The 14,874-nt window shown below is 41.5% G+C and overlaps 1 protein-coding gene across 1 annotated transcript in view; it reads right to left on the reverse strand.

The window, feature by feature from the left end:
• Positions 1 to 8,274, reverse strand: part of LOC125929539 (beta-galactosidase-1-like protein 2) — a 54,470-nt gene extending 46,196 nt beyond the window's left edge. Inside the window, exon 1 of the mRNA XM_049640847.1 lies at positions 8,050 to 8,274. Within this exon, the coding sequence (XP_049496804.1) occupies positions 8,050 to 8,274 (225 nt within the window). The remainder of the gene's footprint in view (positions 1 to 8,049) is intronic.
• Between the last annotated feature and the right edge of the window lie 6,600 nt (positions 8,275 to 14,874).

Consider the following 14,874-nt stretch of genomic DNA (forward strand, 5'->3'; position numbering starts at 1 on the left):
GTGAGTTCGAGCCCCGCGTCAGGCTCTGGGCTGATGGCTCGGAGCCTGGAGCCTGTTTCCGATTCTGTGTCTCCCTCTCTCTGCCCCTCCCCCATTCATGCTCTGTCTCTCTCTGTCCCCAAAATAAATGAAAAACGTTGAAAAAAAAAATTAAAAAAAAAAAAATAAATATTACCTCTCAGTGCTTGTTTAGAGGCATGAAACTAACACTGCAAGTAAAAAAAGCTAGCTTGTAACTCCAAATTCTAGAGAATTCAACTGTTTCCTTTCTGAAATCTTTCTGGTAGGTTACTAGGTGAATTTTTAATACATTAATAAAAGGGATGAATTCACTGAGAAAATGAGGATGATAAATTTGGTATTTCTCCAAGGAATCCACTGTGAAAAATGAGATGATATATATTAGAGCTTCATAAACGAGAAAACACCGTGAAAATGGTTATTAATACTGATAATGATCATTAGTACTTGTTACCATAAGTTAATAATAACCTCAGTGCTTCCTGAATAATTAACTCAGTAATAACAAAATAAGGACAATGGAAACTATATTGGTTACATGAGGTTGGGAAACACTTTCCTTCTAAATTAGGCCTGTTACCACAGAGCAAACCAAACCTTTAGGAAACCCTGTTCCCTTGTTTGTGTTGTTTTTCCCAGTGAGCAACTCATTCATGTTGAAAGTTTTTGTTTCAGATTGTGGAAAGCTTTTCTGTGTCTGTTTGTTTTTTAGATTGTGAAAAGCTTCTTTTTTTTTTTTAAGAAATCCCTGCACCCAACATGGGGCTCAAACTCAAAACCCCAAGATCAGGAGTTCCATGCACTACCAACTGAGCCAACCAGGTGTCCCTTGTTGAAACTTTTTTTTTTTTTTTTTTTTTGATACAGGGCATCTGCCTTCTTTTTAGCTGGAGCGTATTTTACTTTCTCCTGGAATTTTTGTTTGCCTTTGTATCTTAGCTTCATAGTAGGATAAGTAAATTTTCAGTCCTTGAATAAACTGAAGAGCAGGCCTTGGTCACTGACCTGACCTGTCCTCAGGTTTGCCCTGATCAGAGTCCTACTCTGTTCACAGTCTACAGTGAGGTTCCTGGAAAGTGGCACACATGTCAGATTTCTGACGGGGCCCCACACAATGTAACAATACCTCTACATTCTGGTTACTTCCATCCCTTTTGGCAGGTGATATATGCTGTGTGAGCCATAGATGCAACAGGTTATAGCAGAAACATTAGGCAGAGGACTTGGGGCCTGAGTTTCCCAGGTGAGGAGTTGCCATCAGGCAGAGACTGGGAGTGTGGAGGGGTAGAGGGATGAATCCTTCTTATACTTTATCACAGTAGTGGATCATAAGGACAAGGGACACAGCACAGGCTCTACACAGGCCAGACTTCACCAGACATGGTCAAAAGTGCTGAGTTAATGTGCTTGAATTAGAAAAGGCAGATGAGCAGGTGGCAAACTTACAATTTCTTTCATGTGAAATGGGTCCCTGAATTGATTCTCAGATCTCAGAAAGAGTCTTCAGGGTGGGGTAGGAGAAGAGCCAGATCCGGTCGCTTACTTGAATGATCTTGAATGAAGTATGCTCATTGAAGCAGGTCTGAAATGGTTCTTTCCATGCCAGAAGGCATCCCTATATCACCTGTAAATCCTGAAAATATATTGGTCAGTAACTGGGGCCATTGTAGAACTGGGAAGCTTCACCTGGGGTCACAGCCATCTCCTTCAGCTTTCTGTCATACCACACAGTCTGACCAGATTCAGACCAGTATCCATCAACCAGATGTGACAGAGACAGCATCATCAACTTCTGGAGCATGGTGGCCTCCAGCATAGACCAGGCAATGCCCATACAATTTTAGGCTCTCCAAGGGTATGGACAAGCTCAGGAGATGAAGTAGGAATCTGCAGAAATAGTCCTTCAAGTCACAGAACATAAGTCTTCGCTGGTCCTAAGGACTGGTTATTTTGGCACTATATGTAATGTATACTTGAGATATGACAACTTACAAATCCAATTTCCAGGTGCACTGTGAACCCATCAGGGCCACCTTGAGAAGAGGTTCAATCTGGGTCCAAAGCATCACATTAAAGATGATGACCAAGGAAACACTCACATCTTCATTAATCCAAGTGTTCATGCTAGAAACCATTATTTAGATGGCAGTTATGTTAAACTGCCCAAAAGACATCATCATGCATAGAAATCTCACTTGGATTTAAAATACAAATTTCTAGTCGTCACTCTCAAGATCCTAATGTGGTTACAGGCTCCCATGAGGCCCTATTTCCTTGGGCATTCTGTTCCCCTCAACTGTGCACTTGGGGATATTTTGGCCTTACCAGCCTTAAGGCTATACACTCCTCCCTCAGTGGGGAATCGTGAAGGCCTAAGGAAGGAGCTGCCCACTCTTTGACCCAGGCCAGTGCCTTTAATGCCTCTAATCCAGAATAATGGCTCTCGGATCAATCCTGGAACCCCAAGAACTTCAATCCCAGGGAAATGGAACTCTATCCTTGTAGCTGATCCAACTTCCTGGATGTGATCCTTGGCCTGTGCCCAAAGCTTTAGGCTCCTGCTTTGCTAGAACAGCATTAAATATTTCCAAAGGGGTTGAACCTTCCATTTCAAAAGCTAGTATAACCTCATTTTGCAGGTCATTTTGCAGCATTCTGCAGGTCGATGGCACTGCTACAATCTTAGTACCTCTGTCTTTCCCTCTGAAAAGGCTTCTTGGTGAGCCAGGAACTGGCCTAGCATGCAGACTCCAGCAAGTCAGGCCAAGTGTCTACCTACATGATCCAGGGACATGCTGTTGGTTTGGAGGGCAACATCTTCCAAATACTGTAGGAAGTTTGTATTGAATAAACACCTACTAGACCAAAACCTTGAGACCCAAAGGTGAAGCAACAAAACAGTTCAGGAGTAATCAACCACATATTAACAATAAAAAGTGTCCTGATGTTATGTAACAGAAATTTTTCATTATGGGAAAATTTCCCACTGATAGCATCATAAATAGAAAAAAAAGATTATATCTCAACTTAGGGGTGAAAATTCTGTTAGATGACCCAGAGGACTCTACTGATAGCAAGACTCCCCTCTTAGAGTACTTGTGGAATCAGAATAAAATGATTTAATGACACAGGGGCAATACAAACATGCTCAACATTTTTTTTTAATCAGTCGCCACTGCATGAGACTTATCTACATAGATATACAAGAAATGTACTAGCTCTTAAAGACACAAAGAACCTGTGCACATACAAAGTAAACAGAATTTTCCCCTCGGACTTTAGAGCTCAGAATCTCCCTCACAATGATCCAACAGAAACAGAATGTGCTATTTTACTTACTTATTTTAACTTATTTTTACTTACTTATTTTAAATGTCTATCAATATTTAAAATGAATATCTTATATGGTCAGCAATCCTAGAGACAGAAATATACCAACAGATATTTATTGTAACTTTGTGGGTTTTCTTATTTGTTTTTACTTTATATTATTTTATTTTAATTCCAGTGTAGTTAACCTACGTTGCAACTTTGCTTGCAGTAGCTAAAATATTGGAGACAATTGATGTTCATCAATAGGAGACTGTTTGAATAAATTATGTCCCTAATGGACAAATGGGGTAATAATACATAGAGCTGTCTTGTCGTATATGTAATTCCCCTGAAGAAACCATTATTAGTAATCACCTCTGCTAGAGGTGAGAGGGGTACCTTAGGACCAGAAGTGGAGGCTTTATTTTCCTCTTTATATTATTTGAATATTTTATCCTTACAGATTACCTACTCACAAAGTAAACTTTGCAGGAAAAGCAGCATGCTCTTGAAAGGAACAATGCCACTGTCTTGCTGTGCACGGATGCATGAAATCAGTGAGGATCATCACCTAAGAGGGTCTACCCAGTAGACCCAGTCAAGAGTTATTTGCTTCATTACCATTAGCCTCTAAAAACACCCCTGCCCTTCTATTGCAGGACAATCTCACACAACATGTGTGGCCTTTAATATCCAGAGCAATAGATTTAAGCAAGAAATAAACCTGAATGGGGAAGAAGCAGAAAATATCCCTATACGAAAAGAATTCTGCTAGATTATAGGGGAGGAACCAGAGAAAGGGGGCTGGCCTCCAGAATCCTTCTCAGGTGCTAAATATTCTGAAAATACTGACCTAAACTCCAGCATATCCTGAATCTTCATTAGAAGAGCATTCAAGTCAGTATAATGGAACTCTGAGTCATCGCATCAAAGATTAAGCACTTTTATTTCACTTGCTACTTCCTTGACCTAATGCACAGAAAACTCTTTGGCTAACCTTCCAATACTTCTGCTGCTCAGGCTGTGCAGCTTTTGCCCCAAATTTAATCTCCATGTTCTTGCTCCAAGACACTCTGGTCCCTTCAGTTGGCTAGTACAGCACGGTAAGAATCCCAGTGCCAACTCTATCTTCCCAGCACAGGACGGCTCAGACATCCTACCTCTCTCTGACTGAGCCACTGCCCAGGTAGCCATGTTCCCCCACTTGTGTCAGAGAAATGACTACCTGCTGAAAGAGACACTTCCCACATGCTGAAAACTTCACTACTAGAAGATGAAAGGAACAGTGTTCAAAGAGTTCAAACATTCCAGGGAATATGACTCAGGCCTCAAGCAGGGTAAAGTCCTAAAACAGGCAAAGCTAATAAAATCGGTGACCTCACAGAAGGCCAGGAAGAGAGGCACAATTTGCCCACACACCCTTGGAAGACAGCACTTTCTGTAATATGGATGAAAGAAGGTGACCAGGTCATGTTGCTAAGTTATCCACCTCCTCTAAGGAGAAGACTGATAAGGTTCTCCTCTTCTTTCCTTCAAGAACTTTGGATCTGGAATCCAGGTAATGTCAGTGAAGGAGCACTAAATGAGGCAGAGCTGGGCAAAGAGATGAACTTACCTTTACAGAGGCATGATGCAGGGTGCCTACCTGGCCACTTTCCTCTCTCCTAACTTTTGCCAGCTAAAATATCAGGTATACGAGATACAGAGTTAATTGGATTATTGCTCACTGATGCATTTATATTAAGGAAAAAAGTCATGAGTAAGAACTATGCCTTGATCATATCAAGCAGGAATTCTTGCATTCATGGAGTGGGAGTAGGAAAGAGAAGGAGAGGGAGCTGGTTCAGACATGGTTCACATTGATAAGCACCAAAGATCTCCAAATGATATGCTGAGTAAAAGAAACCAGATAAAAACAGAGTACATACTTTAGGACTGCATTTTCTAGAAAACGCTAGAAAATGCAAACAAATATATGGTGCCAGAAAACAACAGATCAGTGTGCCTGGGGCTGCGGAAGCAGAGAGGGGCAGGAGAGAGAGATGCAAAGGGGCATAAGGAAATCTCTGGGGCTGATGGATATTTTCACTGTCTTAATTGTGGTGGTATTTTCATGTTTGAAATTCTGAATTTTCATTTTTGAAAATTTTATATATATATATATGTTGATCTATATATACATAAATTATATATATATTTATATATATATAGATATATAAAATTATATATATATTTATATATATATATATATAAAATTTTCAAACTGTGCAAGCTAAACATGCAAGCTTATTGCTAACAATTATACTGCAGTAAAGGTAATTTGAGACCACTGTTCAATCTAAGGAAAAAAAAAAGAGGTCATCCTCAAAAGTCATCTTTGTCCTCCTATTTCTCGGATGTGATATAATCAAACAGTTATGACTGATTATGAACCAGCATAAGGTAAAGTTCATGGGAAAAAACAAAAGCTGGATCCCAGCAGCCCCTTCCCTTCCCCCACCCACTACCTGCCTTCTGAGGTACAAGAAAAGGGCTGATCCTAACAGCTCAGCTCCACAAAGCTGCCAGCTAAGTAGCCAATTCCCTTGTGACCTATATTCCACTGGCCACATCCACATTCCCAGCTACTGCTGGGAAAGGTCCCCACCTCCAACTCAGTTAATGATCCAAAGCTAGAGCAAGGCAAGAAGAGGAAGCAACAAAAAGTGTGTTCTCCTCTGGCCTCCAGAGATAATCCTTGGTGCCCAGCCCATGCAAGACAGGACGAATTGATCAGAAAGCCTATTACCATGATGGTGATACAATCAAAAAGATGCCCAAAAGACATATATTGTGAAGGACCCTAAGAGACGGCCCTGAATTTGGGTCAGAGCTTCTCTGTCTTACCTAGTATAAAAGAAGTAATAACAAGGATAACAATGACTTTACTAAGCATTTCAAACTATTTCCTCAGGCTTGAGTCACAGCTATTCCCAGGAACCTCCATAAGCCCCTGACTGATTCCTGCTGCAGCCACGCCAACCCAGGTATGGACATGGTTAACTCACCTGTGAGAAGCTCAGGCTTCTTCACAGCCAGTCAACTACCTGACACCTCATCTTCTTTCATGCCAGACATCAACAAATACCCAGCCTCCCTCCCACACCTTTTCCTGTGGACTATTAGGGTGTACTATCTGGCCCAACTCAAGCCCCTCAGAGCTGCTCCTCATAATGACCTGGCTGGGTCCCATGCATGGACTGCCATATCCTTGACCTGCATCAATAGACAAACAACATGCTACTTGCACACCTCTGGCCTTTCTCTCTGTGGTGTGGGCTCCTGATACCCTGCTGCATGCCAGAGGCTCCTGTTGCCTCTGCTTTGAGTAATCCTTCTGGGGTTTGCATCAGCCTTGCATCAAGAGGAAGGCTGAGCATCCTACAAGAGCCAGAGCCAGTCTTCAAAGAGGAATGGGTTAGAGATCACTGACAAGATGGAAAAAAAGTCTTAGGAACAACTGGGGAAACAAAATGCCTCTTTAATTTTCTGAGCCCCAGAGTAAGAAGAGTGCCATGTCTTTCTCTCAAACAATATCATGACATCCTTCCCAACACCAAAGTCAAGAACAGGTAAAACAAAGAAGACATGTAAGTCTTGAAAAGGTGGAAATAGAAAGAGTTTCTGAAGGTGTTCTTGTGGCAGCAAAATACATTCAGATATTCACTTCCATCAAAAACTTCCCTATCTCCTGGAGGAAACTCAGAGAAACTAACAAAGGGGATAGAGAAGAAGCAAAAGCTAAGTGGTGTTGTCTGCCCGGACTCAGCTTCAACATTAACTTTCAGTGCCAAAGCATTTGATACTGCTGGTCTGTGTTCCCAGCAACACTGGAGGTTTTGAATATGGAAAGTGCCAGCAATCTACCTGAAAGACATGGTCAGGGTTATAGAATACTATAAATAGATACAGTTAACAAAAAATCTGGGCTAGGGCACCCATGCAGGCTGTGGGTAAGTTATTCTATCATTAAACACAACCATTTGCCACAGACAACACTTTGCAAAAGGGGACTGGGAAGGAGTGAGCTGGTGACTGACAAATGGAGAGAGAAGCTGTATCAATCCTAGAGTGGGGCAAATAAATCCAGGGCTGAGGATCTTGGAGGACCCATGGGACAGCGTTCTGCTGACTGCTCTGGGAAGTCAAGATCTACCATAGCTGGGAGCCCCGGAGCTCCGGCCTCTGCGGAATAGACAAGCCTTCTAGCAGGATTGGTAGGAAAGTACGGACCCGGGAGAAAAACAGAAGCAGGTTCCCCAAGGAGGACTAGGGGCGGAGCAGTGATGGGGGACATTTGAAAGAGACCTGAAAGCTAGTTCTGTTGTCCTTCCCAGAGAGCTGGGAGTATCCACGAGGAAAGCAGAGCCCGGGCATCAGAAGCACAGAGAAAGAGTGGGGAAGCTCTAGGACACAGACGCCTGGAGACTGAGCGGGTAGCGCCTAGTGTGACCCAGGGGCCTGGATCTCGAGGCAAGGAGCAGAGTGCCTAGTGATGCAGGGGGACGCCAGACCCAAAGAAGAAGAGACTGAAGAGCCCTTCCCCGTGGGGGCTCGGAATTCGCGGGATGCAGACTCTTGGGGCCGCCTCCCTCAGGTGAGAGGGGAGGCGAGAACTACGGGTGTGTAAGGCTGAGATGTCTGGAGTCAGGCAGGTGCCGGGCGGGGCTCTCTCACCTGCGGAGCACCAGGTAACTCAAGATCACCAGCAGCAGGAGTCCGAGTGTGCGGCTGGGCTTTCTCCCGACGCTCCACTTGCTCATCGCGCGGCTTGGAGGGACCGCAGCTAGCATTCCAGCCAGCACTCAGCAGCGCGCGCGGGAGGCTAGACGCGGGGGGCGGGGCCGCACTCCGGTCGCCTGGGCTACCTGACAGCGGCCCGCCCGGCCCGCAGGCGCTCATTCGCTGAAGCCCTCGGCCCCGCCCCTCGCGCCGTCGGGCTAGCGTGGGCGGGAACGGGGCCTAGAACTGGCTGCAGCCCCGCGCTATCCGGCGGTTCTCGGGGTCTGCCACGCCCCAAGTCTCAAAGAGGCATTGGCTGTTTCTGCGGCTATTTACCTGCACGTGATATGCAAACGGGTGCAAAATACCCGGCGCGTGTAGCCCAGTCCTTGCACACTCGTAGAGCACACCCCACCCCCCACCCCCACGCTACATTAGCAAGCAGCGATTAAACGCACCTGCAAAGCCAACGCACTATCTTAAAGCAATTCAGATTTTGAAGAAAGAAAAATTTGTAGTGACATATGTGAAAAGTCAAAACGTTGTAGAATTTTATTTAGACATAATTTATGGCTTAGTGTGGTTGACGTTTGCATCGCATGGGGATGGTGGGGTGCCGAGAAAGGAACACCAAAATATTTTTTGCCTTTAGTCTCCACAAGTCTTGTTCCGGTCCTGACTCCCAGCACATTCAATTTTTTATCTTTAAAAAGTCCAGATAAAATACTCACATGAAAAGGACGAATAAAATTCTTATTCTGGTACAGAATTATATCACAAAGGACATTGTGTAAGATTTGGGCAAACTTATGCTTTCTAACAATCACACACCTAACTCATGCCAAGAACAGAATTCAGATTTTATTGAAAGAAAATCTGAAACATTTTCTAGGAAGGCTAATGTTTTTTCAGAGCACCCGAGTTTCTAGAAAATACCCCGTTTCATGTTTCAAAACTACTTCTGTCACTTGTACATAGTTTTGAAATTGTAAAGTTGATAGGAACAAAATGAGATTTTACTTTTCAGAACAAAGACATGCAGAGTTTGGTGTGAAGAGTCCTTTTTGTAGCATTGGGAAAATATTTAGTCAGGTAGCAAAAAACCAAGAAGCAAAAACAAACAAGAGGGGAGGATAGCAGGGCCAGAAGCATTCCTGGAGACATTTAGAGAGAGAAGTAGCTACCCCTTAGCACACTCTACAAAATTTCTCCATTTTTAAAGGCATGTAATTGTTTGATACATACTAGGAGTATGATGAAAATATTTTGGTATAATTGTGATAAAAGATAGCCCATGAAACATGGAGAAAGTATTAAAGTCTAGCCCCCTTTTTACCTTTGGAGGCCCATCCCTGGCACATACCCAACACTCACCCCTCACTCCTTGTGATATCGCTGGGGAGGAGTACAATCTATTACACATAAGGGTATTCTAAAGTTACTTAAACAATACCAGCAGCTCCATACTTTTTCAGATATTAGCAAAAACTAATGAGCTATAAAACCCCTGAAATTCTTAGCCCAACTCTATTACCCTTGTTTTTATTTATGGAAGAAAACATAAATAACTCAGTGCTTTAAAAATAATCATTACCCCTTAACCCTCTGGGAAGCACAGAACTATAGACACAACTACTCACACTTTAAGAGCAACTTTACTTTATCTTGATTTAATGATACCACGGAGAGTGTTACAAAGATAGCACTAATCTGAGAGGTGTTTTGCTGAGGAGCCAAGACTTTTGGGTTTTAAAATATTAGCAAGATACTCCTTCAAAATACTCTTTTCAAAATGTTTAATGAATTTAACCCAAGGAAGACAATGAAATACTCAAATCCCTGGGAATGTAAGCTACAGTTAAATGAACTGGCCTGGTAGAGATGAAAACAAAGTGTTCTGGCAAGGTGCATGAGGTGGAAACAAATCCCTGACGCTCAGGAATCATAATCTTCACAGGTCACCTTTCTGGGGTCAAGGGTTTTGCTTTAGAAAATATACAAAAAAAAAAAAAATTAGTGAAGTCCTGTTGATATCCTCAGCCCACAGCTCAGCTATTAGAGCTCTGACAGACTCAGAGACCATGGTTCCTTCCTTGATAATTCGCCTATCCCACATAGTCAGTGGGAAAGAAATGTACACCAAGAAGCGTGGTGGGAGTAAAAGCTACAATCAGAATCAGTACAGTGTAGGCTCTCAAGAAAAATAATTGTATCAAACTAACCTCATTGGCAGTTTTATTTTTATTTATAATAGGCATAACAAACAGGTATATAGATCAATTATTCATTTACTCACATCTTATTTTTGAGTACCTTGTGCTAATGACTTAGATATAGAGTATCTGAATTTTAGAAAAACATTTCACAAAATCTTTCTTAAGGTCATGAGAACAAGATGCAAAATGTGGCTTCTGTGATAGTGCAGCTACTTGGGCCCCTGGAACATGATATAACAACCTCAATTCACCTTCCTCCTTAAAGACAGACACCCCAGACCAGTCCTTGACACCCACCCTCTCCAGTTCTTTTGCTTCAGGTTACATGACAAGACCAGCTATGCTGTCAAATTGACCAAGAGTCTTGAGCAAAGAAATTAAGAACATGTGGGAATTTCTGGGACTAGAGGAGGGCAATTTCAACCATAGACAAAAAGAAAATAGAAAGTCTCAGGAAGGTGATTTTGGCCTTGGAAAAAGAAAAAGAAAACAGATCCAAGTTAAGATGAGTTGTCAAGGCTTCTTACCTCAAGAGATGTGTCAGTGGGACTGGAAGAGACCTGTATACATTGGGAAGGGATGCACTGAACTTCATCCTTGGCCTTTGTAGTCTAAAAATATCACTTTTCAGCCTCAGCCTTTTGGAAGGCAGAAAAGCCAAAGACCTAATTCCACATTTCATCCATTAAGAAGTAAACAACATGTTTAATGACTACTATGTGCTGAACACTTAGATGCTTGCAGTACATCAGTGGACAATACAGATGAGGATTCTTCCATTTGAAATTTATATTCTAGCTGAGGACAAAAGACACCAAAAATTAACAAATGAATAAATAAATCATAGAGTTTGTTCAAAGGTAGTACATTTCATAGCAGAAAGAAAGTAGATAGGGGCGCCTGGGTGGCGCAGTCGGTTAAGCGTCCGACTTCAGCCAGGTCACGATCTCGCGGTCCGTGAGTTCGAGCCCCGCGTCAGGCTCTGGGCTGATGGCTCGGAGCCTGGAGCCTGTTTCCGATTCTGTGTCTCCCTCTCTCTCTGACCCTCCCCCGTTCATGCTCTGTCTCTCTCTGTCCCAAAAATAAATAAAAAACGTTGAAAAAAAAATTAAAAAAAAGAAAGTAGATAAAGGAAGGAGATTGTGAGCGTGGTGGGGTAGGGCATGCACAGAGGCCTTACTGAGACAATGATCTTGAAAGAGGTGATAGTTAACCATGCATGCAGATATCTGGAGGAAGGGCTATGCAAGCAGAAAGAACCCACAGTGCAAAGGCTTTCAGGCAGGCGCATGACAGGGTGTTCTGGGAACTGCAAGGTCCCTGTGGGAAGTGAAGTTGTGGGGGGAGGGGGCTGGGGGGTGGGGGTGGGGTGGAGAACTGCAGGCAGTGAGGCCAGAGAAGCACAGGGGCCTAACAACAGAAGGCCTTTCAGAGCAGAGTTCTGACTGAATGAAATGGGAGTCATTGCAGGCTTTGGACATGACATCAATTATGCTTTAAAAGACTCCTCTGGCTGCTGTGCTGAGACTCACCAGCAATGGGCAAGAGCAGAAGAAAGGAGACCAGCCAGGAGGCAGCAGTCCCAGTGAGAGATGATGCTGGCTCAGGATGATACGAATGGAGGTGGTGGGAAGTGTTGGATTTCTGGAAATAGTATGAAAGCAGAGATAGGAGAATTGTTGTGATTCCAGGGTCATTTGTGGGGTGCGAGAAGTAAAGGGGATTGAAGAATGACTTCAACATGTTGGGCCTAAGAAACTGGAAGAACTTGAGTTGCTCTTACCCGTGATGGAGAGGGCTGTGGGAATATCAGAAGCACAGCTTGGGCTGGCTGAGTTTGAGATATCTATGAGATGTGCTAGTGGAGATATCATGTAAGCTGTTGAATGTATAGGCTGAGGTTCAGCCGAGAGGTCTAGGATGGGGTTATAAATGTAGGCATTGGCAGAGAGTTGGTATTTAAAGGCATGAACCTGGGTGAGATCATCAAAGAAGTAAGTGCAGAGAAAGAGGACCAAGGATGAGCCTTGGGACACTTGACCCTGAGAAAAGAGGAGGAACAGCAAAGTTGAAGTAGAAGGAGCAGTCAGTGAGGTGGAAAGAAAACTCAGAAAAGATGGAATCCTGAACTCCAACAGAGAGACATTACCAAAGAGGAAGCAGTGATGACCTGTGTTACATGTTATAAGTCAAGTTAAGGAAAGACTGAAAATGAATCAAATCAATGTATTCAGTACATGGAGGGTTTTGGTGACTAGGATACAAGCAGTTTAGGTGGGTTGGGGGTAGGATTGGGGAAGCTGACTGGATAGGTTTAGAAAGGGTGAAGAGGAATCTAAGAATTAAAGGGGAATCAATAAATGGAGCCAGTGGTTCTTGACTCTGAGTCAGAGCTAGTGTTCTATTTTCATTTCTATTTTAGTTAGAAACTACCATATGCTTGTATGTGAATAGTGATCATGATCAAAAGGGAGTGAAAATCATGAAGTAGGAGAGCCTGGGAGAAATCTCTGGAGCAATACCCTTGAGTAGGTGAAACGGATGGGGGCTGGTGACCCCATGTAGGATCATTTAGGTGTGAACATATAAGATCATTTAAGGCATCACTGCATTCTCTGCAATAAAATGATCACCTAGGTTAATTTCAAATACTGACAGTGCAACACTGTCAGAAATAAGAACTGGGCTTGTCATTTGAATTTGTTGTTAATATTTGAATATTCACTTTCAGATGCAGGGATACATTTGAGATGTGACATGAAGTGAAACCTTAAAATTTTATTGATAAGTTAAAGCAAAATAAAACAGTGATTAATGATTATTGTGGAAATTATTACCATTATGTACAGAAGTAGTTATTAAGAACTTACAAATCCTTAAGAACATAGAGAAATACATTGATAGCCAGTAAGAATATTAAGAGAGTACATTAGTTTTATAAGTTCTAAGGAAGAATATGATATCTTTTTTGAGCCAACAAATGTATGTAAATAGATGACCTTTAAAAATAAAAAAAAGATAGACATTATATATTTATACAGTATAAAAATTTAGAAATATAAATAATAATTAAGAGATATCAATATTATTATATCACAACTTTTATCATTTTAGAATTGTTTCATGTCTACCATTCATAGCATTAAACAACATACTTTTTATAAACTGAATTTAATTGTATAACAATTTCATTGCAGCCATGAGTCTTGGAAAAAAAGTTGTCTTTGGGAATTCTTGCCACCTTGAAATTTCATAAGGAGGAAACGCTACAACATGATGTGCAGCTACATCTATGATAAATCATGTTTGATCCAGATGGAATAAAGAATGAACAACACGTGAAGAAAAGATAAAAGCATTAAATAAAAATGAGGCACACTTTGTTCTCACTACCAAACTTCAAAAGGACAGACTTATAATAATAATTTAAAAAGACAATTTCTTATGGATTTGAGTCAATGAGGGTTAAAAAAAAAGTTCCTCAAAACAATTGCTCTATCTTGCCACTTTCAGTTGTTTTCAACTGACAAAGGATTGTGTATGTGTCTCTGTATGTGTGTTTGTGTGCTAGTTGTTTTTGTTTTTTGTTTTTTTTCTCAAGTAACATACATACAGTGTAGTCTTGGCTTCCAGAGTAGAACCCAGTGATTCATCGCTTACACATAACACCCAGTGTTTATCCCAACAAGTACCCTCCTTAATGCTCATCACCCATTTACCCCACCCACATCAACCCTCAGTTTGTTCTCTGTATTTAAGAGTCTCTTATGGTTTGCCTCCCTCTCTGTTTTTATCATTTTTTTCCTTCCCTTCCCCTATGATCATCTTTTAAGTTTCTCAAATTCCACATACGAGTGAAATCATGTGATATGTTTTTCTCTTACTTATTTCGCTTAGCATAATACTCTCTAGTTCCATCCAAATTGTTGCAAATGGTAAGATTTCATTCTTTTCATCACCAGGTAGTATTCCATTGTTTATGTATAACACATATTCTTAATCCATTCATCAGTTGATAGACATTTGGGCTCTTTCCATAGTTTGTCTATCGTTGATAGCACTGCTATAAACACTAGGGTGCACGTGCCCCTTTGAATCAGCACTTTTGTATCTGGTAGGCTGCCAAAAGATTTTTAAAAATCTGTCCAACTTATGATTCCCAGGTGCAAAGTTCCTTCTACAAAATATGTTACTGAAAACATTTTCCACAAATTATATTTTGCTATGCACCAGTTAGTGATATGAAATACCCACATTTTGTATATCAGATATCTGGACATATAGAAACAAATAGAAATTTTGTTAAAACTTGACAGCATAATAAACTAACCATGAAGTTAGCTATGCTTCTCCTTTATTTTGTTACCATGATTTCTTAGTGTAGCACTGCAAACTAAGAAATATTTATAAAATGAAAAATTAGGAAATAAGAGTGTCATGTATTTGTCATTGGCAAAGGACAAACATGGGTAAGGCCATAAATGATTTAAAAATTACAAACATATGGTTTCATTCATGACCTTCAGATCCATATTTAGAAAGCAATTTTGGCATATTACAAAGT

This window comes from Panthera uncia, chromosome D1 (assembly GCF_023721935.1).
Source record: "Panthera uncia isolate 11264 chromosome D1, Puncia_PCG_1.0, whole genome shotgun sequence".
In the NCBI taxonomy this organism is placed as follows: Eukaryota; Metazoa; Chordata; class Mammalia; order Carnivora; family Felidae; genus Panthera; species Panthera uncia.